The following is a 22,427-nucleotide window of genomic DNA, read 5'->3' as shown; positions in this document are numbered from 1 at the left end:
CACAATAAACATTTAGAAACGCTTAGTGATGGTAGCATAGTAGAGGTGACAGGTTCCCTTTAACTAGTAGTTAATTAATAGTAGACTATAGTTATAATAACACATAGAAGAGGTAGTGGGTCCAATACATAAAGTACTAGATAGTCCTCTTACCAAACACACATTTATGCTGTAGGAATGGCAGCGAAATAACTAGTAAGCACACCTGTTATATTTTAAATAATGCCCTTCTTGTTGGTGATAGGGGATGGCTATTGAGAATCACGGGTTGGATGCCAAAACACTCCCTCCACACCATGATATAAAGTCTCATGCCTGCGCTTACAGACAGGAAGTGGTTGGGAAGCCATACTGGTGAAGGTTCAGTTAGTGTGGTGTGGTTTGGGTGGCAATGGGCCCCTACATGGTCCTCTGGCCCGGGCTACCGCCCCAAATGCCCATATTATGATCCACCATTGTCTATAGCCATATAGTTACAGGTAGAGCACAATCATATTTATAATGAGACAAAGAGCACTATAATATATAGAGCAGAATTATCTATACAGGCCTATAGTGATATATGGTACACTATTACACATACAGCTGTAGCGTAGTACACTGCACCTTATATGTGGGGTACTATGTATATGGAAATCTATCTGTACTATAGTACTGTACAAAAGTACCATGTCTACATGAGTGGGTGTGATGTTATGAAACATTTTTATTGTTGTATAATGAGTAAATCCACAATATTTTGCGGAAAATGGTTGTGCTTTTTGAATTTGCATCTTGTAAAGCTGACAAACATGGTTTCAATGGGTACTGCACCTATATAAGTAGCGGAGCCAAATGACAAAACCATGGAGAAACCGGTTGCCGTTCTCAGCTGTGTTGCACACTACCACTAGGTTAATGGACAACTTAATACAATTAGAATAATAAATTGCTTGGAACCATTGGGGTCATTTTTCAAAATGGTGTAAAGTAGAACTGGATTAGTTGCCCAAAGCAACCAATCAGATTCCACCTTTCATTTTTTTGCAGTTCCTTTGGAAAATGAAAGGCAGAATCTGGTTGCTATGGGCAACTAATCCAGTTCTACTTTATACCAATTTGATAAATGACCCCACATATGTGTACAGTTTGGGTACAGTGACATAGTCGATGAGAATAAGAAAGACGTCTCCATCAAGTCCAACCTGTTATCCAATGTTCATACTTAACCCTTTAAGGCCCAGAGTTGTTGTTTTTTGGGCGTTTTCGTTTTGCGCTCCCTGCCTTCCCAGAGCCATAACTTTTTTATTTGTCTGTTCACATAGCCATATGAGGGCTTGTTTTTTGCAAGACAAGTTGTAATTTCGAAGAAGAAAATAAATATGTTGCAGTGGCTCAACCTCCTATACCACCTGGGTACGGTGCCAACCCTGGCGATCTACCCCTGATCGCAAAGAGAAGAACAGTATAGGTATAAGAGTAGGGGCACTCGATTATCTGGATCCAAATAGACAATAGCAATATACAGTTATAATAAATTTAAAATTTTATTTATATTCAATCACTTCTAAAAATATATCATACGCCTACTTCATACATAAAAGACGCCAGTATAATTAATAAAAAACACTCAATATATAAAAATATAAAATTAGAAATGGGAAAAAACACACAACCCTAATTAATATATCAACTCTGACCGTCACAATGACTCCAGTTGATAGCTGGCAGCTTGGTGCACAATGTATTGTGAACTCCGTGTATTATAAATTTGCTGCCAGTGACTCATTGTCACAGCTAGGTAAACAGATATATTTCAGTTCGTGCTGCTGTAATTGTGTCAATTATTGTGTTTAAATCCGTAATCCAATCCACTGTTGAGATGGCGAGTTCCAAAACGAAGGCAAAGAACGGTGTGTGGCTATATAGTGTTGATATTGTTTCACCACAATTACGTTGCTATTGCCCTATACTCCGCTATACCTGGATTTTGTATTGGTATCGGGCATCAAGTACAAATATCAAGCTTGGAATATGTTGGGTATATAAATTGTAATTTCGAACACCACCATTTAATATTGCATATAATGTAGTGGGAAGCGGGAAAAAAATTCCAAATGGGGTGAAATTGCAAAAAAAAAAAAAGCTATTCCACCACAGGTTTACGTTTTTTTTTTATTTACGACGTTCGATGTGCGATAAAACTGACCAGTTACTTTTATTCTACAGGTCAGTACAAATCCGGTGATACCTTATGTGTATAGTTTTTCTTGCGTTTTGATAAAAGGTGACAAAAAGGTGATAAAAAAATTAAAAAGTGGCGGAAAAAAAATCTTTTTTTTTTTTTTTGTCGCCCTATAACTTTTTTTGTAATTATGTGCACGAAGCTGTATGGGGGCTCATTTTTTGTGGCGGAAAAAAAATCTGTTTTATTTTTTTGTCACCCTATAACTTTTTTGTAATTATGTGCACAAAGCTGTATGGGGGCTAATTTTTTGTGGGGGGATCTGAACTTTTCGATGATACCATTCTGGGTGTGGTATGACTTTTTGATCACTTTTTATTTAATTTTTTTGTAGAAAATGAAGCGACCAAAAACGGCGAATCGGCCATTTGGACACTTTTTTCCGTTTTGCTGTATGGGGAATACATTTTTATACTATGGGCGTTTTCGCACAGCGCGACACCCATCATGTGTATTTTTTTCTTGTTATTTTTTTTGGGGGGGGGAAAGCGAGGGTTATTGAAATTTTTTTATTTTTTGGGAATTAACAGATTTTGACTTTTTTTTTTTTTTACACTTTTTTAAAGTTCCCATAGGGATCTAGAACATGCAATCATTAGATTGCTATTATCACAGACTCCAATGCACGTGCTTTGGACTCTATGATGATTTTACTACTTTCCTATGGAGCCCTATTACAGACAAGGGCTCCATAGGAAATACTATGCAGCAGCCTCCTGTCATTCATAAAGCACACATGCTCCGGCTCCTCGACACACTTTCGGTTTCAGCGCACTCCGATGCCGTGACCAGGATTGATCACGGCATCTGAGGGGTTAAATGTCCACGATCGCCATTACGGCTATGGCACCCGCAGCGGGCAGGAGTGGGCGCCATCTATAAACACCCGCCCAGCGCCGAACATGTACAGCGCTGGGAGTTAAGGGGTTAAAGGTTTGTTGCAGAAATCTCTGTGGCTGTTCCATTCATCTTTGGCAGACCTGTAAAGCATACTTCCCTGTGTAAGTCTGCCAAAGAGAAGGGTTTGTCAAAAGCCCTCCCAAAGGTGCACAATCCCTTAAAGGGAATCTGTCACCTATTTTGACCATATAAAACCGTTAACATAGCAATGTGCAATAAAGTACCTTCATTCCAGCATGTGTCCGTTTCTTTTATTCAACTTTTCATTCAGATGAAAAAGTGATTTTTCTGATATGCAAATGAAGTCTCAAGGTGCCCAGAGGGGCGTTATTACTCTGCTCTAGTGCCCAGTAACGCCCCCCTGCAGTGCCCAGCCCGCCTTTCTTCCAAGCCCAGCACGCCTCCTAAGAAATAAATGTACTCCCACATCCTTGCCGAACGGCGCCGAGTACATTTATTTCTTAGGAGGCGTGCTGGGCTTGGAAAAAGGCGGGCTGGGCACGGCCTTTCTGCAGGGGGCGTTACTGGGCACTAGAGCAGAGTAATAACGCCCCTCTGGGCACCTTGAGATTTCATTTGCATATCAGAAAAATCGCTTTTTCATCTGAATGAAAAGTTGAATAAAAGAAAGCGGACACATGCTGGAATGAAGGTACTTTATTGCACATTGCTATGTTAACGGTTTTATATGGTCAAAATACACTCACCTAAAGAATTATTAGGAACACCTGTTCTATTTCTCATTAATGCGATTATCTAGTCAACCAATTACATGGCAGTTGCTTCAATGCATGTAGGGTTGTGGTCCTGGTCAAGACAATCTCCTGAACTCCAAACTGAATGTCAGAATAAGAATGAAAGGTGGGCTACAACAGCAGAAGACCCCACCGGGTACCACTCATCTCCACTACAAATAGGAAAAAGAGGCTACAATTTGCACAAGCTCACCAAAATTGGACTGTTGAAGACTGAAAAAATGTTGCCTGGTCTGATGAGTCTCGATTTCTGTTGAGACATTCAAATGGTAGAGTCCGAATTTGGCGTAAACAGAATGAGAATATGTATCCATCATGCCTTGTTACCACTGTGCAGGCTGGTGTTGGTGGTGTAATGGTGTGGGGGATGTTTTCTGGGCACACTTTAGGCCCCTTAGTGCCAATTGGCCATCAATTAAATGCCACGGCCTACCTGAGCATTGTTTCAGACCATGTCCATCCCTTCATGACCACCATGTACCCATCCTCTGATGGCTACTTCCAGCAGGATAATGCACCATGTCACAAAGCTCAAATCATTTCAAATTGGTTTCTTGAACATGACAATGAGTTCACTCTACTAAAATGGCTCCCACAGTCACCAGATCTCAACCCAATAGAGCATATTTGGGATGTGGTGGAACGGGAGCTTCGTGCCCTGGATGTGCATCCCTCAAATCTCCATCAACTGCCAGATGCTATCCTATCAATATGGGCCAACATTTCTAAAGAATGCTATCAGCACCTTGTTGAATCAATGCCACGTAGAATTAAGGCAGTTCTGAAGGCAAAAGGGGGTCCAACACCATATTAGTATGGTGTTCCTAATAATTCTTTAGGTGAGTGTAGTTGACAGATTCCCTTTAAGTGTTTAGCCAATTTTAAAATGAATGCACATTACCTGTTTCTGAGCTGTCTCATGATTGCCAAATATATACAACTTTCATTATGAAGGTTGACGAATGAGTAAAAAAATCCAAAAAGATTGATAGCCAAAACCTCTCCTCATTTTATAACACTGTCAGTAGCTTTATGATGAGCTACAGTGAAGCTCATCATTAAGAAAAGATGAGATAATGCCACAATTATTTAAGTGACGGGGAAGATGGTGCTTAGTGGAACAAAATACCCAGTCACCTGTTAAATCGGTTCTTAAATTTCATTATGTTCACTTGATTATATAGTTTTGGGCAATGAATATGTAAATTTACTGCCTGAAAAGGAACACTTAAAATAATATATTTTATTTAATTAACTTGTGAAAAAACAAATATGTGGCTAACCATCTGCATATTTCAATCAGGCTTAAGTGTGAGAGGGAGCTTATTATCTCTTTAATCAAATATGATCAAACCTCCTTATATCATACACCAATAATTGTTATCTAGTATGGAGAGATACACAGGCAGATATTATCATCGATATGTTGTGTAGACAAATACTATGTATCACCATATAGTGCGTTTTTCTCCATCTATTACACCATAAAATGTGTCTTTCTTAATCTGTTACATAAGTAAGAAGTAAAGCTAGGAAGAAAATCCTAGGGTGGTTTGTTAAGGGTACTTTCACACGAGCGTTATTCTTTTCCGGCACGGAGTTCCGTCCTAGGGGCTCAATACCAGAAAAGAACTGATCAGTTTTATCCCCATACATTCTGGATGGAGAGCAATCCGTTCAGGATGCATCAGGACGTCTTCAGTTCAGTCTTTTTGCCTTTTTAGGACGGAGATAATACCGCAGCATGTTACGGTTCTATCTCCGTCCAAAATTCCAGAACACAAGTTACACTCTTAATCATTTGCACATAAACCCTTCTTCCTATATTCCGACTGCTCGACGTGTTTCTATGCCTATTATATCCGTATGTCATTCAGGAGCAGAAGACAACTAGCTGGGTACAGTAGAAGCTGCACGCCCATAAACTTGGCGTATGGCAGCACTAAAAAGGGTGTAGTGAGTGCTACACGCCCATACACTTGGCGTATGGCAGCGCTCACAATGAAGACCGAACGCTGCAGGCCTCTGATGGCGGGCGTGCAGTAATGGTGAACATGCAGAGCCTCCGGCGCTGTATTGGCCGATACAGTGCGGATATAATAGGCATAGAAACGCGGCGAGCAGTCGCAATATAGGAAGAAGGGTTTATGTGCAAATGATTAAGGCTGGGTTCACACGGGCGTGACGGATTGGCTCAGGATGCGTTCAGGGTGCGTTCAGTGAAACTCGCACTATTTTGCAAGCAAGTTCAGTCAGTTTTGTCTGCAATTGCGTTTAGTTGTTCAGCTTTTTCCGCGCGGGTGCAATGCGTTTTGATGTGTTTTTCACGTGCGTGATAAAAAACGGAAGGTTTACAAACAACATCTCTTAGCAACCATCAGTGAAAAACGCATCGCACCCGCACTTGCTTGCGGATGCAATGCGTTTTTCACACAGCCCCATTCACTTCTATGGGGCCTGTCCTGCGTTACAAACGCAGAATATAGAACATGCTGCGATTTTAAAGCATTGCAGAAGTGATGCGTGAAAAACAACGCTCATGTACACAGCCCCATTGAAATGAATGGGTCAGGATTCAGTGCGGGTGCAATACGTTCACCTACCGCATTGCACCCGCGCGGAAATCTCGCCCGTGTGAACTCAGCCTAAGAGTGTAGCTTGTGGGGAACCTGGGATTGATGGTTAGAAGTGCTAGTGGCTACAATGCCTAAAAACAACAATGCATGCAAACTGACAGCATTTGTAGACAGATCCGTCTTTCAAATGCATTGCAAGAACAGATCCGTCTCTCCGGATGTCACCCGGAGAAACGGATCCATTATATATTTTTTTCACGGATCCGGCATTGCGGTATTTTTAATGCCGGATCCGACACTAATACATTTCAATGTAAATTAATGCCGGCAACTGATCCGGTATTTCCTCCGTCCAAAGAGCCGTTCAGTGACTGAACTGAAGACATCCTGATGCATACTGAACGGATTTCTCTCCATTCAGAATGCATGGGGATTAAACTGATCAGTTATTTTCCAGTATAAAGCCCCTGTGATGGAACTCAGTGACGGAAAAGAATAACGCTAGTGTGAAAGTACCCTAAGAAAGACACATTTTATGGTGTAACAGATGGAGAAAAACACACTATATGGTGATACATTGTATTTGTCTACACAACATATTGATGATAATATGTGCCTGTGTATATCTCCATACTTGATAACAATTATTGGAGGTTTGATCATATTTGATTAAAGAGATAATAAGCTCTCTCTCGCACTTAAGCCTGATTGAAATATACGGGTGGCTAGCCACACATTTATTTTTTAACAAGCTAATGAAATAAAATATATTATTTTCAGTGTTCCTTTTCAGGCAGTAAATTTATTTAGTTTTATTTTGACTGTAACGCAAACCAATGTATCATATGAGTGAATCCCCAATGAATGTAAAACACGTATTGGCTGCAGTTTATCAGAAAGCTATAATATATACTTAGGATCAGTTGGGAACATGGACTGATTAAGACTACCCAAAGCCTGCAACTGGTGAAGAACCATGCCACTTAGGGATCATGCACACGAACATGTGCCGCCCGTGCCCATACTGCGGCCCACAAACACTTGAATAGGTCCACAATCCGGAAGATAGGGTACGGAGGCATGGATTGGAAGGACACAGAAGCCCTAGGTGGCATTTCGGTCCGTGTCTCCGCACCGCAAAAAAATAGAACATATCGGACACTCTCAAGTTAAATAGGTCTGCATCCATCAGCGCTGGTCACACGGACGGTGCCCATCCATCCGGTCCCCAATGCACAGCACGGGCAGCACACATTTGTGTGAATGAGCCCTTAATGCGTGGTATTACCTTATCAGACAAAATAATAGATAGTGGTTTAATCATGGATTCAATATTTCCATGGGGCATATGGGCTCCTCAGGTGCTTGGTGCTTGGACGTTGCCCATCTGCCTGACCACCCAGTAATGAATGCTGGTGCAGTTTCTACAAGGTTGATGTGTAAAAAACATAAGGAATGGAAATAATTTTACTTAGGCAAAACTGTGATCTACAGAGCAGTGCCACCCAAATATTCACACCGAAATACTGCATATCCTAAGAAATATCCTTGTACATGATACATTGGTCTTTTTCTAATGAGTGCAGCTCCTCTACACATTCCTCTGAGCTATTATAGCATGAGGATTAATTTGTCACAAAGGAGCTTTGTTAATCAAAAGATTTTTAACTTAATTTTAGCTAACCAGAATTGTGACTCCTACTGAGAATTTTTCTTTCTTCGTGAAATGAGGGTGAAATAAAGAGTGCTTTTATCCTTCAGGGTTGTGCATGAAAGGTTTTCCTCTTTTGTGTTTGGCAGCAGACGGTAATTTGTGAGAAGTTGTGTTTTTATACTTCAGCTTTCCTTTTGCTACCAGCAGACTAATGTATCTCTTTGTGTGGCCATATTGTGTGGGATTAGCAATGAGGCCCAGTGCACTGCACACCGCTAACTGCTCTTCGGACATGCAAGGGGCCCATGGTCATTGTCTGACAACTAATATTGCCACATATGCAGTATAGTAATCAATGCCAAGCAGTGGCTGCAAAAGCAACTCAATTCTTTGATGATTGTAAACAATAAAGACCTTTGATTCTATATAAGTCACTACGAGTAGGGCTGCAGTAAACAATTATTTAGGTAATTGAGTAGTCTATGTCTATCGATTATTTTTTACAATTAATCGAGTAATCTAATAAGAAAAACCTTCTTAAAATAATGTATTGCTTTATAAAAATTTCCCCCTTTCCCAGTGCCTCCTATGCCATCCACCATGTCCCCCACTTCCCCAGTGCCATCAGATCAGCAGCCCCTCCATGCCATGTCCCCCAGTGCCCCCATGATGGCACTGCCATCAGCCCCTCCATCCAGATTACCATGATGTCCCCCTTCCCCAGTGTCTCCATGCCATCCACCATGTCTCCCACCGCCCAGTGTCATCAGATCAGCAGCCCCTCAATGCCATGTCCCCTGTGCCCCCTTGATGCTACTGCCATTAGCCCCTCCATGCCATCCAGATTACCATGATGTCCCCCTTCCCCAGTGTCTCCATGCCATCCACCATGTCCCCCGCCGCCCAGTGTCATCAGATCAGCAGCCCCTCAATGCCATGTCCCCCTGTGCCCCCTTGATGGTACTGCCATCAGCCCCTCCATGCCATCCAGATTGCCATGATGTACCCCTTCGGTACCAGAGAATCCCTTTATTTAATTCAATGACATTTTTAACTGCCTTGTGAGGCAAAATTGGTTATAATTGTCCACAAGGTTTTGTAGAGCCCTCCTCTGTGTAAGGATTTGTCTTTTTAATCTCGTATTGTGCGTGTGTATATATATATATATATATATATATATGTTAATCGCGAGCCAAACGATTGTGGATTCCTTAGTCAAGTATAGATTGTTTCTAGCCCACGCTACAAAAGTGACAGATGTATTTTGACTGGATGCCATGGGCATCACATCTGCCTTCTTCTACAGTCAATTTCAGATACAGTGTGAATAAATCCATATGACAGGATAAAAAATACTCAAATAAATCTGTACATTCACAGAGTCCATATGTAGCAAAAAGCAAATGTAACAAACAACATATTCAGATGACAGATCCATTTTTAAAGGTAACTTCACCCAAACTACATAATACCCATATTACTTTATCATTATTTTTTCTCGGCAGACAGATTAAAGTTTAACTGAGAGTGCATTATATCCTACAGGCTCACACTAATTATACAAGGTCCATGTAATATACAGGCATCTGCCTATATACACTGGTCATCATAACGGAGTCTGACACATTTATTAGTAGAATCAGGTGTCATTTAGTATAATAGCCCATCACACATATCATTGGACCCATTTGCTGTATTCCCTTCTCTATAGGTAATCTGTATCATCACACATACCAATATGGTGGTTTAATGGTGAAAAACAGACTACATATACTTATCCATTCATTTGGAGGGTAACATTTTAGACAAGACATTTCTTAAAAGGGTAAGTCCACCATTGCAGCTATTTGTATTCTTCAGAGCATTTATTACATTTCCTGACATTTTGGGTCTATAACCTCTGTTAAGACCTATATGTCTCCATGGTAACAGACTACAAACAAACCCTGTGTAGTTTGATTCTGTAGTCATACACCCTTGTATCTGTTCCCTATTTGTAGCTAACCTCTCAAATATATGTCACAAGGAGGGGACAGATAGAAGGAAGTATGGCAGCAAGATCCGACAACACAGGGTTTGTTTGTAGTCTGTTATTAAGGAGATACATAGATGTGCATAACAGCTGTACACCCAAAACAGGACATTTTTTAACCCCTTCGAGCATTATAACATATAGTTATGTCATAATGTCACAGGTCATGTATGGAGCGGGCCTCTGCAGCGGGCCCGCTCCGTACATGGCTGGTGCCGGCTGTATCATACAGCCGGTACCCACCCGCATTGACAGGAAGCAGCGATCCTGCCTCCCCTGTCATGTTACCCCTCAGGTGTGGCCTGTGAGTGAAGGCAGAGGGATGCGGCTCCCTCTGCCTTCCGATTGGAGCCCCCGCAGTGAAATCCCAGGGCTCCGATAGTTTGCCAAGGAAGCCTGGATGCTGCTGAAGTGCTCCAGGCCTGCCATGGCTTTCTCCATACTGAGCTATTCACGAGGCATAGCTCAGAAAGGAGAGAGTAAAATCCTATTCACCCTAATAGAGATCTATTAGGGTGAATAGGAGAGGGGATCAAAAGATCCTATGTACTAGGCTCCTAAGGGGACTAATAGTTATAAAAAAAAAAAAAAAAAAACACCAATATATTAAAAGTTTAAATCATATAAAAATATATAAACAATAAAAAAAAATAACATATTGGGTATCTCTATGTCCATAAATGTCTGAACTATTCAAATATAAAAAAAAATCCTGTACGGTGGACGGAATAAATCCCGCAATTCGCTATTTTTTGTCATCTTGTTGCCCCAAAAAATTCATCAACAGTGATCAAAAAGAAGTATTTACCAAAATGGTAAATATAAAAAATACAGTTTGTTATGCAAAAAACAAGCTCTTATACAGCTCTGTAGATAGAAATATAATAAAGTTATGGCTTTCAGAAGGTGGTAATGCAAAGAAATTTTGATTCTTTTTTCAAATATTTTTATATTTTTTTAAAGTAGTAAAACAAAAAAAAACTATACAAGTTTGGTATCGCTGCTTTCATATTGCGCAGCTCGGCTTCTCTTCTTTCTTCTTCTTTGAGGACCTTGGAGAAAAGGACCTTTGGTGACGTCACTGCGCTCATCACATGGTCCGTCACATGGTCAATCCCCATGGTGATGGACCATTGGATGAACGCAGTGACGTCACCAAAGGTCCTTTTCCTCCCAGGTCCTCAAAGTCAAAGATGACAAGCCGGGCTGCGCGAACAAGTGGATGAGTTACATATTTTTTTTAACCCCTTCATCCCTAATTTACTTAGCATTCTGTATTAAGAATGCTACTATTTTCCCTCATAACCATGTTATAAGGGAAAATAATAAAGATCGGGTCCCCATCCCGATTGTCTCCTAGCAACCATGAGTGAAAATCGCACCGCATCAGCACTTGCTTGCGGATGCTTGCGATTTTCACGCAGCCCTATTCACTTCTATGGTGCCTGCGTTGCATGAAAAATGCACAATATAGAGCTTGCTGCAATTTTTACACAACGCACAAGTGATGCGTGAAAATCACTGCTCATGTGCACAGCACTCATCTCACTCATTGCACCCGCATGGAATTCTCGCCTGTGCGAAAGGGGCCTTACAGCAATCTGCCCCTTAACACTGACCTCCATAGCGGACCATCCCCTTAACTGTGACCTCCACAGCAGCCTGCCCCTAGGGTGGCCAGAGGTCCAGTTTTAGGCCAGACAGTCCGGCTTTCAGACTCCCTGTCCTCCGTCTGGCGCAGGGCCTGGATGGACACAAGAATGTCCTTTTGAACAGCTCACTCTCAGACAGCAGCACAGTGATGTCTGAGTGTGAGCTGCAGGAACAAAGTCACCGTCCCTCCCACCCCTGCAGCTGACAGAAGTTGATTTTTAACTTCATTTTTTTAATCCCTGTCGGCTGAGGAGTGAGAGGGGGTGTGGCCTACCCAGATCGGGGCTTGGTTTAGTGGGACCTAGAAGTTGATTTTTAACTTCATTTTTTCAATCCCTGTCGGCTGAGTGGGAGGGGGCATGGCCTAACCAGATTGGAGGCATGTCCTTTTCAACAAATCACTCTAAGACAGCAGCACTGTGCTGTCAGAGTGTGAGCTGCAGGAACAAAGTCACCGTCCCTCCCACCCCTGCAGCTGACAGAAGTTGATTTTTACCTTCATTTTTTCAATCCCTGCTGACTGAGGAGTATGAGGGGGCGTGGCCTTACCAGGTCAGGGGCGTGGCTTAGTGGGATCTGGGGGCGGGGTTTTACGTTTGTCTTTTGAGGGTGGACACATTGTGGCAGGGGTCGTGTCTGGGCTCCTTCCTGCAAGAGTGACGCCCCTCTGGGCACCTTACTGGCTCATTTGCATACCAAATAAACTGGATTTTCAGAGGATAAAAAAATCTATTGCTGGAACAAAGGCACATCTTGAAATAAGGTACTAAGTGCTATTAGGCCATGGCTTTACTTCAATAGAGATTATCCTTGTGACAGGTTTTCTTTAAAGCTGACCTACAGCAGTGAAGAAAAATGGCTGGGTTGTTATGGAAACCTGGTGTAAAGCTGTGTGTGCATGGAGACTGGCCTGCGAGCATTAATTAGCTGATAAGGGTCATGTGACTAAGTTTCTATTGGCTAATGCATTTTTTTGAAAAATCTCAGGAACAGTCCTAGAGAGCTGAGACCTGATCTAAAACCTTCCCGGACACCTGATGTATCTGTGTGCCAAATTTCGTCATTGTAAATGTGACGGTGTGGATTCCTTTAGTGGACATACCTACATACATACATACACTCAGCTTTATATATTAGATATGCAGGGATCTCAACTCTCCCGGAGGTTCAGGGAGTCTCCCGCTATTAGATAGCGGCTCCCTGACACCCGCATGTGAAACAATATCTCCCGGAAAGGTTTATCTCAGTCAGATAGCAGAGCAGAGAGATAAGAGAAGTGACAGGACAGAGTTTAGATTACAGGTTGAATTAACCCTTTAGGGTCAAATTGGCTTTTCAAGGAGATATATATGTTAAAGGGATCCCTTCTGTCTCATTCAGTAGCTATAGAACTATTGAGAGAGATGCATTTTTTTTTAAAATACATTTACACATTTAACCCTCCATTTTAATTATATTATTTACCCCAGTGTTAAATTCACACCCCCTGGATGCTTTAATCATATATATAAATATGATAATTTGGGGCAGGGTAATGAGCCCGGTCCTCCACACCATAGAGAAAAGTGTGCAGATACTTAAAATGTTTGGAAAATGTAATAAAAAGTTCGTGAAAAAAAAGAAAAAAGAAAACCTCCCTGAAATGAGAAGTGCACCTCCCTGAAATGAGTTTTTGCAGGTTGGGATGTCTGGATATGTAATCCTTTTTTCTGTACAGAGCTGACATGCTCTAGCTGCCTGTGGATTTTTTGTCCTTTCTGGACTTATCTGTGCTCTCTTACCTCATTAAGGCCTCATGCACACGACGTTCTGTTTTTTGCGGTCCACAATCTGCGGATCCGCAAAAAACGGAAGCCGTCCGTGTTGCCTTCCGCAATTTGCGGAATGGAACGGGCGCCGGCAATATTAATGCGGACAAGAATAGGACATGTTATATTTTTTTGCGGGGTCGCGGAACGGAGCCACGGATGCGGACAGCACACAGAGTGCTGTCCGCATCTTTTGCGGCCCCATTGAAGGGAATGGGTCTGCATCCGAGCCGCCAAAACGGCGGCTCGGATGCGGACCCAAACGACGGTCGTGTGCATGAGGCCTAAAGCTCAATCTTTATCTTACTGATAAGAATGTGGCTTAAATAAGTGTTTATGACCTCTCAGTAGTTTATAAATAAGGGTAATTAGATGACCAGCACAAAGTGAAAGTGAAAGTACCAGTCACACAGTTCGAAAAACAGTTAACCCTTTGTGACGGAACAGCTCAATATTTCTAATAAAGGCCAACTGAAAATATGATTTTTAGCCAAAAATAAGTTAAATGCAATCATAAAAAAATTGGCTTTAAAGGTGTACATAGCCTTTAAAAAAAAAAAAAATGTTATACTTTATCTTTCCCAAGTGCTGTTCTCTGCCCTTGCCAATCCTTCTGCCACTACTTGTTTACAGACTGCAGTGGTCATGTGCTGGTTTTATAGCCCATGACCACTGAAGCCAAGTATTATTCTTAGTGATCTACTGCTGAGGACAGTGAATGGCTGCAGAAGTGACGTGCCATACACCTTCATGTCATTGTGCATATCACAGTGATGGCGATGTGCAGATTTATGGCATGTGATGACTGCATGCAATCACTGTCCTCGATTTTACCTCTATAGTCACATGGCGTATAGAGGCCTGGAACCTCTGCAGTTTATAAACATGCGGCATCAGGAGGAGCGGACCAGCCATGCAGAGAACATCACTGGAGAAAGAGGCAAGTAAAACATAATTTTATATTTTAGACCATTTGGGGACTTCTCCTATAATTATTAAAGTGAATGCGTCATCAAAAAATCATATCAAAATAATCATATTTTTAAATAATGTTTGATTTTATTTTCCTGAATTTTCGCACTGACCACTAAGCCTAATAATAGGTGTCACGTCTTTATCTGTACCCATAACTTTTCAGCAGTCATGCCATTATCATCTCAGGCAGAATTACAGCAACACATACAACCTATATAAAGATTACACAGAATCATAATAAGTGATCACAGCTTCCCTTACGTCCTAACCAGCAGCACATGTGGGGGTTTATCCGCCCCAGTGAAACTGGTAGGACAGACGGAATATTTAATGAAGTAAAGTAATCAAATAAATCCACGCCCCCATTACCTCACTATAAGAGGCCAAACCCCCCATACATCAGTGTGTTTTTTTCTGTCCTTGGGACTGCAGGACAGACGGGGGCAGCCATTTGGCTGCCATGCTCTTAGATTTCATACTAACCTTGTGTTTCTCTTTCAGGGTTGCAGCTTATCTGATGGAAGCTGGTGCTGCCGTGCGGCATGGTGGAGGCAGACAAACTCCTGCTAGGCACGGAGCTCCTGCATTCAGCTTCCTGTTTGGCTTACTCACATTGTGTGCCAGCGCCCTCTGGTGGTTTGTTGCTGAACAACAATGATTAAAGTTTGTTCAAACCTGGCGTCTGACGTCAGTTTGGGCGCCAAATTTGAATATATAAAGCCTCCAGTCCTTCCAGGCTGTGCTGTTTGCAGCCTTGTGTTGGTTACTGAGGCAGACTACTTTAGTTACCAGCTTTCCTGTGTCTGGTAGGTTTGCTGCTTCCTTGTTTAGCAAATGAATAGACATTGTTCATTCATTTTTAACTCTTTCTCTGCAGATAATGTCTTCTGCCGGTGATGGGGATCGGACTGGGCGCAAGTCGTCATCCAAGCGCAAGCATTTGGCGTGTAGGGATTGTGACACCCCTCTAGCGGACTCCTATGAATTTAATAGGTGTCCCTCTTGCCGTCCTCCTCCTCTGCCTCCTGATACGGAGCCTACCATACGGGACGTAGTAGTCTGGGTAAAGGACTTTGTGGAGTCCTCAATGAACACCCTAAGGGATTCCGTGTCATCCAGAAGACCCAGTGTCCGATCTCCTCTGAGACCCACTCCTATGCAGGAGGAAGCCTACCATACCGTGGACGAAGTCCATTCCTCTGAGTCTAGTGGGGAGGAAGAAGAGGCTGGAAGGTACGCCTTTCCTGTAGAGAAGACCCAGAGGTTACTTAGATCCATCCGGTCGGGGGACCAGGATGTTGATCCCGGGGAAGCTTCAGAGTCCACCTCTAGGGGGCCAAGGGCCTTCAAAGTGGACGAGACTCTGTCTCGATTAATGAAGCTAGAATGGAAACATCCTGAGAAGGCAACGGTCATCTCAAAGCGCTTCAAGTCCATGTTCCCGATTGTGACATCCCAATTTGACCAGTGGGGCACTGTGCCCAAAGTTGATTTGGCAATTGCAAAATTGTCTAAGAGGACTCTTGTCCCGGCTGATGACGGCTCCAACTTACAGGACCCGATGGACAGGCGGGTAGAATGCACCTTGAGAAGGTCTTACTCCACTGCTGCTGCTGCTGCATCTGTGGCCATATCCTCTACGGAGGTAGCCGTCTTCCTCCAAAGACGCCTCCGACAGGTGCAGTCGGATATCGACTCTGGCATATCCCGTGATGACATCCTGGCGCAGTTTAAGTCCATTCTACTTGCCGTGGAATTTCTGTGTGACTCTGGCCCACAACAGTTAAAATTAGCCTCTAAAGCTATGGCCTCTCTTCAGCGGGTAGGAGGCCACTATGGCTAAAACCTTGGGTGGCAGATAATGCCTCCAAGTATAATTTATGCAGCCTCCCTTACGAGCCAGGAAGGCTTTTTGGGACTGAACTGGACCGCATTATGGAGGGTCTTGCCGATAAAAAGGGCAAATGCCTTCCTCAAACCCCTAAGGGCCAGGAGGTTTCTGGGGTTCATAATAGATTCTGCCAACATGACGCTCTACCTTTCTCCGGAAAGGAAGTTACGCATTTCCAAGACTGCAGATCAACTCATGGTTCCCCGCCGGGTAACTATCAGAGTATTGATGAGGATGTTAGGCCTAATGTCAGCAGCCGTGGATGCGGTTCCTTGGGCCTTGTGGCATATTCGCCCTCTTCAAGCGGAAGTTCTGAGTCTATGGGATCGAACTCCCAGAGGGCTAGAGACAAAGTGCTCCCTGTCATCTCAAGCTCGCCGCTCACTGAAGTGGTGGAAACAGGTCAAAGATGGGAGGTCCTTGATCCAACCTTGTTGGATCCTGTTGACGACAGATGCATCCCTTCTAGGCTGGGGTGCCCATCTAGAGGAACTTCAAGTTCAAGGATCCTGGAGCCCTCAAGAGCGTTTGATGTCATCCAATCTGAGAGAACTCAGAGCAATCCGGATGGCTCTCTTTCATTTTTTCTCCCTTATCAGAAACAAGGCTGTAAGGGTTCGCTCGGACAATTCTACTGCGGTATCTTACATCAACAAACAGGGAGGCACCAGGTCTCAGAGTCTACTCTCAGAAGTAGGTCTAATTCTGTCTTGGGCAGAGCAGAATCTTTCCCACTTTTCAGCAGTCCACATTCGGGGGTCCCTGAATGTGGTTGCGGTCCAGCTCAGCAGAGGAGTCCCAGCTCTGGGAGAAATGTCTCTGAATCAGGAGATCTTTCATCAGATCACTCTCCGGTGGGGTCGCCCGGACATAGATCTCATGGCGACAAGATTCAATGCCAAAGTGGAAACGTTCTGTTCCCTGTATCGGGAGGACAATCCCTTGGCAGTAGATGCTCTGTCAATTCCATGGGAGTTCAGGCTGGCCTACATCTTTCCTCCCATCGCCATGATACCCAGGGTATTGATGAAGATTCGGCAGGACCAAGCCTCAGTAATAGGTCTTGGTTTACCCTGCTCATGCAGATGAGCCGAGGGCAATATTGGAAGCTTCCCCCAATGCAGAACCTGGTGTCCCGCGGCACTCAGCTCTGCCTGGATCCATCCCGACTCAATCTGACAGCCTGGAGATTGATGAGTCCCTTCTAGAGCCTGAAGGGCTATCAGCAGCGGTCTTAAGAACGATGTCTCATTCCAGAGCTCCTGCGACTGTCAAGGCCTACGCCAGGGTAAAGCGCATTTTTCTTCTATGGTGTGCATCTCATCAAGTACCATCTCAGGATCCTCCAGTATCAGCTATTCTACAGTTCATGCAGGATGGACTAGATAAGGGCCTCAGCCCTTCTACACTCAAGGTACAGATCTCTGCTCTGTCAGCCGCCTTTGGCAGATCTTTACATCAAGACCCTCTGATTAAGAGGTTCCTTAAAGGAGCCGTACGTCTTAAGCCTAGCATTTCAAGACCTATACCGCAGTGGGATCTCTCAGTGGTGCTTAAAGGGTTGAGTAGTCCTCCGTTTGAACCCTTGGAAGAAGTGGACTTTAAGTTTTTATCCTGGAAGGTAACCTTTTTGTTGGCCGTAACTTCGGCCAAACGCATTTCAGAGCTTCAGGCTTTTTCGGCGTATGAGCCATACACTTTATTTTTACCGGACAGAGTCCTTTTACGTTTTTTACCCACCTTTTTGCCTAAGGTGCCCTCTGTGCACAACATTAATCAAGTTGTGTCTTTGCCTGTGTTATGTTCCTCTTCTTCCTCTGCAGAAGAAACTTCCCTCCATACTCTGGATGTGGCCAGATGTTTGAGAATCTACATTGAGAGATCCCGGGAGTTCAGAAGGTCAGAGAATCTTCTTATCCTGTTCTTTGGCAGGAATAAAGGGAAGAAGGCCTCTAAGCCTACTCTAAGTAGATGGATCAGAGAGGCCATCAGAGAATCTTTCGCTTCCCAGAATAGACCTCCTCCTGCCTTTGTTACTGCTCACTCCACCCGAGCAGTCTCTACTAGTTGGGCCGGAAGGTCTCTTATTCCACTGGAACAGATCTGTTCCGCGGCCTCCTGGAGCTCACATTCTACCTTTGTGAGCCATTATAGACTCAACCTCAGGGGATCAGAAGACACTGCCTTTGGCCGGTCTGTTTTGAATTCCATTCAGCATTGAAGTCCCTACCCTTTAGGCTAACTTCTTGCTAAGTCCCCACATGTGCTGCTGGTTAGGACGTAAGGGAAGCGTTAATTTCTTAACGATAATTTGTTTTCCCTTAGTCCTAACAGCAGCACACAAATATCCCTCCCTTTTGTTTTTTGAGAGTTTCTTGTTATGACACACTGATGTATCGGGGGTTTGGCCTCTTATAGTGAGGTAATGGGGGCGTGGATTTATTTGATTACTTTACTTCATTAAATATTCCGTCTGTCCTACCAGTTTCACTGGGGCGGATAAACCCCCACATGTGCTGCTGTTAGGACTAAGGGAAAACAAATTATCGTTAAGAAATTAACGCTTATCTACTCCCTTCTGATCTCTTCTGAAACTTTTGAGGCTAGAATTGCGTATAATTGAAATGCAATGTAATATTTCATTTAATTTCCCAATCTTAAATAATTCTTTGAAACGTTTGTATGGTTGAGCCAATCACTATACCCTTAGGTGAATTCCTTGAATGATGTAGTTTCCAAAATGGGGTAGGTTTTGGGGATTTTCCACTGTCCTGGTACCTCAGAGGCTCCTCAAATCTGACAAAAACCATTCAAGCAATATCTACCCTCCGAAAGTCAAATGGTGCTTCTTCCCGTCTGAGCTCTGGGGTGTGCCCATACAGAAGTTTGTGACCACATATGGGCTGTTGCCATATTCAGAAACAAATGTGTAACAAATAGTGGGATGCACAAAAAGTAACACGTGTCAAATTTGCAAAATAAGGGTACTTTCACACTAGCGTTTTTTTTTTCCAGCACTGAGTTCCGTCCTAGGGGCTCAATACCAGAAAAGAACTGATCAGTTTTATCCCCATGCATTCTGAATGTAGAGAAATCCGTTCAGGATGCATCAGGATGTCTTCAGTTCAGTCACTGAATGGTGTTTTGGACGGAGGAAATACTGCAGCATGCTGCGGTATTATCTCCGTCCAAAATTCTGGATCAGTTTCTAGAATGCCGGATCTGGCATTAATTTACATTCAAATGTATTAGTGCCAGATCCGGCATTAAAAATACCGGTAAACATGCAAAAAAATATATAACGGATCCGTTTCTCTGGATGACACCAGGAGAAATGGATCCGTTCTTGCAATGCATTTGTAAGACGGATCCACATCCGGATCCGTCTACAAATGCTGGCCATTTGCATGCAGATTGCCGGCGACTGAACTGCTTGCCGGATACCTCTGCCACAAGTGTGAAAGTAGCCTTAGGCTCTGTCAGGAAGGTGAAAACTGGCTCTGTCTGGAAGGGGTTAATTATCTAGGACAACCTTGTTAAAGAATTCTCTTGTATGTGCAAAATATATAGCAGGACGTTTTTAATCAAGACCTACTGTAAAGTTGAATAGTTGAACAATAAAAATTCCTAAAAAAGTTATACATTTGAGATGTTAGTATATGTAGACCAACTATTTAGGAAGAAAACCGAAGAAATAAAAATTTATAAAAATGTGTCCTCAAGTTAAATTGAAAATCAGTGAAGACAATATGAAGATGGCTGTTATACTGTAGCACAGAATAAAAATAACTACACTGTCACATATAAAAATATATTGCTATCTGGATGGGTTTGTGGTTTATAAGTGACCTTTAACGTGTCATTGTGAGTCCTACCAAGCAAAATTACGGCTTCAGGGAAGCTATATATCGCATATATCAGAATAACCTCATATATCTCGCCTCCGGTGGGATATGTATTAAATGAAATTCACCTACAAGAAGCTGTTACTGTAAAAGGCATGCTGTCTGGCATATTTTAGCAATACAAAAGGAAAATAATATATTTTGTATTCTTCCAGGAATGTGAGAAGCATACAGAATGACTCTCAGGCTTCAAAGACAGAAGTTACTAGTATACAGTAAGTGGATAATGTGGTGGTGTTTCCTGTAATTTTGTAACATCACTTCTGCAATAACATGTAAGTCCATGACATCTTAATTTATTCACATGACCTTGACTCCACTGTAACTCACCTTGTAATGAAACAAGAAGAGACCACAGAAGAAGGTGTAGAGTTCTGCTGTTAGTGTGGAGAGGTTGATGGCAGTGGCGCTTGTTTTTTTGATAACCACAGGGAGGAAGCTATAGAGGCCAAACATGCAGGCGGTGAATCCCACGTATAACAAACCTGTACAAGTAAGACACACAATACGATTAGCAAAGAGTCTGCTGCTAAATCTGTTCATGGTTAAAAGGAAATCTGCGGATTATACAAGCTAGACCTGCCTTCTAACATTGTATTATGTGTTCTTAAAGGGGCTATAACCCCCTAGCCATCGGTACCCATGGAGAAACCTAATTTTGTTTATGATTGCATTTTACTAATTTTTGCCTAGAAATCATATTTTCAATTGGCCGTTATTAAAAATATTGAGCCATTCTGTCATAAATGGTTAACTGTTTTCTAACTGTGTGACTGGTAGTTTCACTTTCACTTTGTGCCAGTCATCTACATAAACCTTATCTCTAAACTACTGAGAGGTCATAAATACTTATTTAAGCCACATTCTTATCAGTAAAATAAGAACTGAGCTATAATGAGTGTTTATAATGTCAGAGAGCAGAGATAAGGAGTCCATCAGCTCCCCAACTGACGGAAAAGACAGTAAATCCACAGGCTGCTACAAGAGCATCTCAGCTATGTGCAGAAAAAAGGATTCAATACTTTTTAATAAAGACCAATTAAAAAACTGTTTTTCAGCTAAAAATAAGTGCAATGCAATAATAAAAAAAATTAAAGTGTACATAGCCTTTAACTGCTCCCAAATGCTCTGCATGTCTTCACTGGACTACCATTCCCCGTCTGTCAACTTCCTCACAGACGGGGTCACATGAGGAACTGCAGCCAATGACTGGACTCAGCGGTGACGTGTCCCCAAGCCATAATACGGGTAGCATCTGTTTTGCAACTGCTGTAACCGGATTTCCTGCAGTTCTACTGAATACGACTTATTGTACTGTTGATCAGCACATGTTTGAATCAGCCTATTATATAGTCGAATACAGTGTGAATGGGAGAAACATCTGCTATGGCAGTCATTCTTCTCCTAATTAGTGATTCAGGGGCGAACTGGCCATAGACTCTACAGGAAAATTTCCTGGTGGGCCAATGCCCAGTGGGCCTCTCAAGCTTTCCTCATAGTCACTGGCTGGATGATGATTAATGGTTAATTTATGAATAATTAATTACTGCTATGTGCCCAGCTGCTCTCTTGAATTCAGTATGGCGATAAAGTGGAATACTGCAGTGGGGGTGGCACTATTTTGTGCTGCAGTGTTGCATTTCTGCTGTGTTCTGCTAGGGGGTATTTTGTGCTGCACTACGGTATTGCAGGTCACGCCTACTTCTGTTGTCCCTGCCTACTTCTGTTGTCCCTGCCTATTTCTGTTGTCCCTGCCTACTTCTGTTGTCCCTACCTACTTCTGTTGCCCACCCTCTCTCAATTTCGAGCCTGCTTACCACTTGGGAACTCTTTTAGGTTTATTCCAGGGTCACTTTAAGCTCCCAGTCAGCCCCTGCAGTGATTATAGGCAGCATCCCTATCCCTGATATTTTATCCTGATGAAAGATAGAAAACAGCCAACAAATGAGTGCTTATTGGCTGATTGGCTCATGGGTATATGGGCCAGATATCAGAAACAATAATTCCTATAAATGTTTGTTCCCGATGATTGGCCTGAAAATCATCCAGTCTAC

The 22,427-nt window shown here is 42.8% G+C and overlaps 1 protein-coding gene across 1 annotated transcript in view; it reads right to left on the bottom strand.

The window, feature by feature from the left end:
- SLC35F1 (solute carrier family 35 member F1) overlaps positions 1 to 22,427 on the bottom strand; it is a 336,892-nt gene that overhangs the window by 4,124 nt on the left and 310,341 nt on the right. The window contains exon 7 of the mRNA XM_044292308.1: positions 20,704 to 20,858. Coding sequence (XP_044148243.1) covers positions 20,704 to 20,858 — 155 coding nt within the window. The remainder of the gene's footprint in view (positions 1 to 20,703; positions 20,859 to 22,427) is intronic.

This window comes from Bufo gargarizans, chromosome 4 (assembly GCF_014858855.1).
Source record: "Bufo gargarizans isolate SCDJY-AF-19 chromosome 4, ASM1485885v1, whole genome shotgun sequence".
In the NCBI taxonomy this organism is placed as follows: domain Eukaryota; kingdom Metazoa; phylum Chordata; class Amphibia; order Anura; family Bufonidae; genus Bufo; species Bufo gargarizans.
This window is presented reverse-complemented; position numbering and strand designations above follow the sequence as displayed.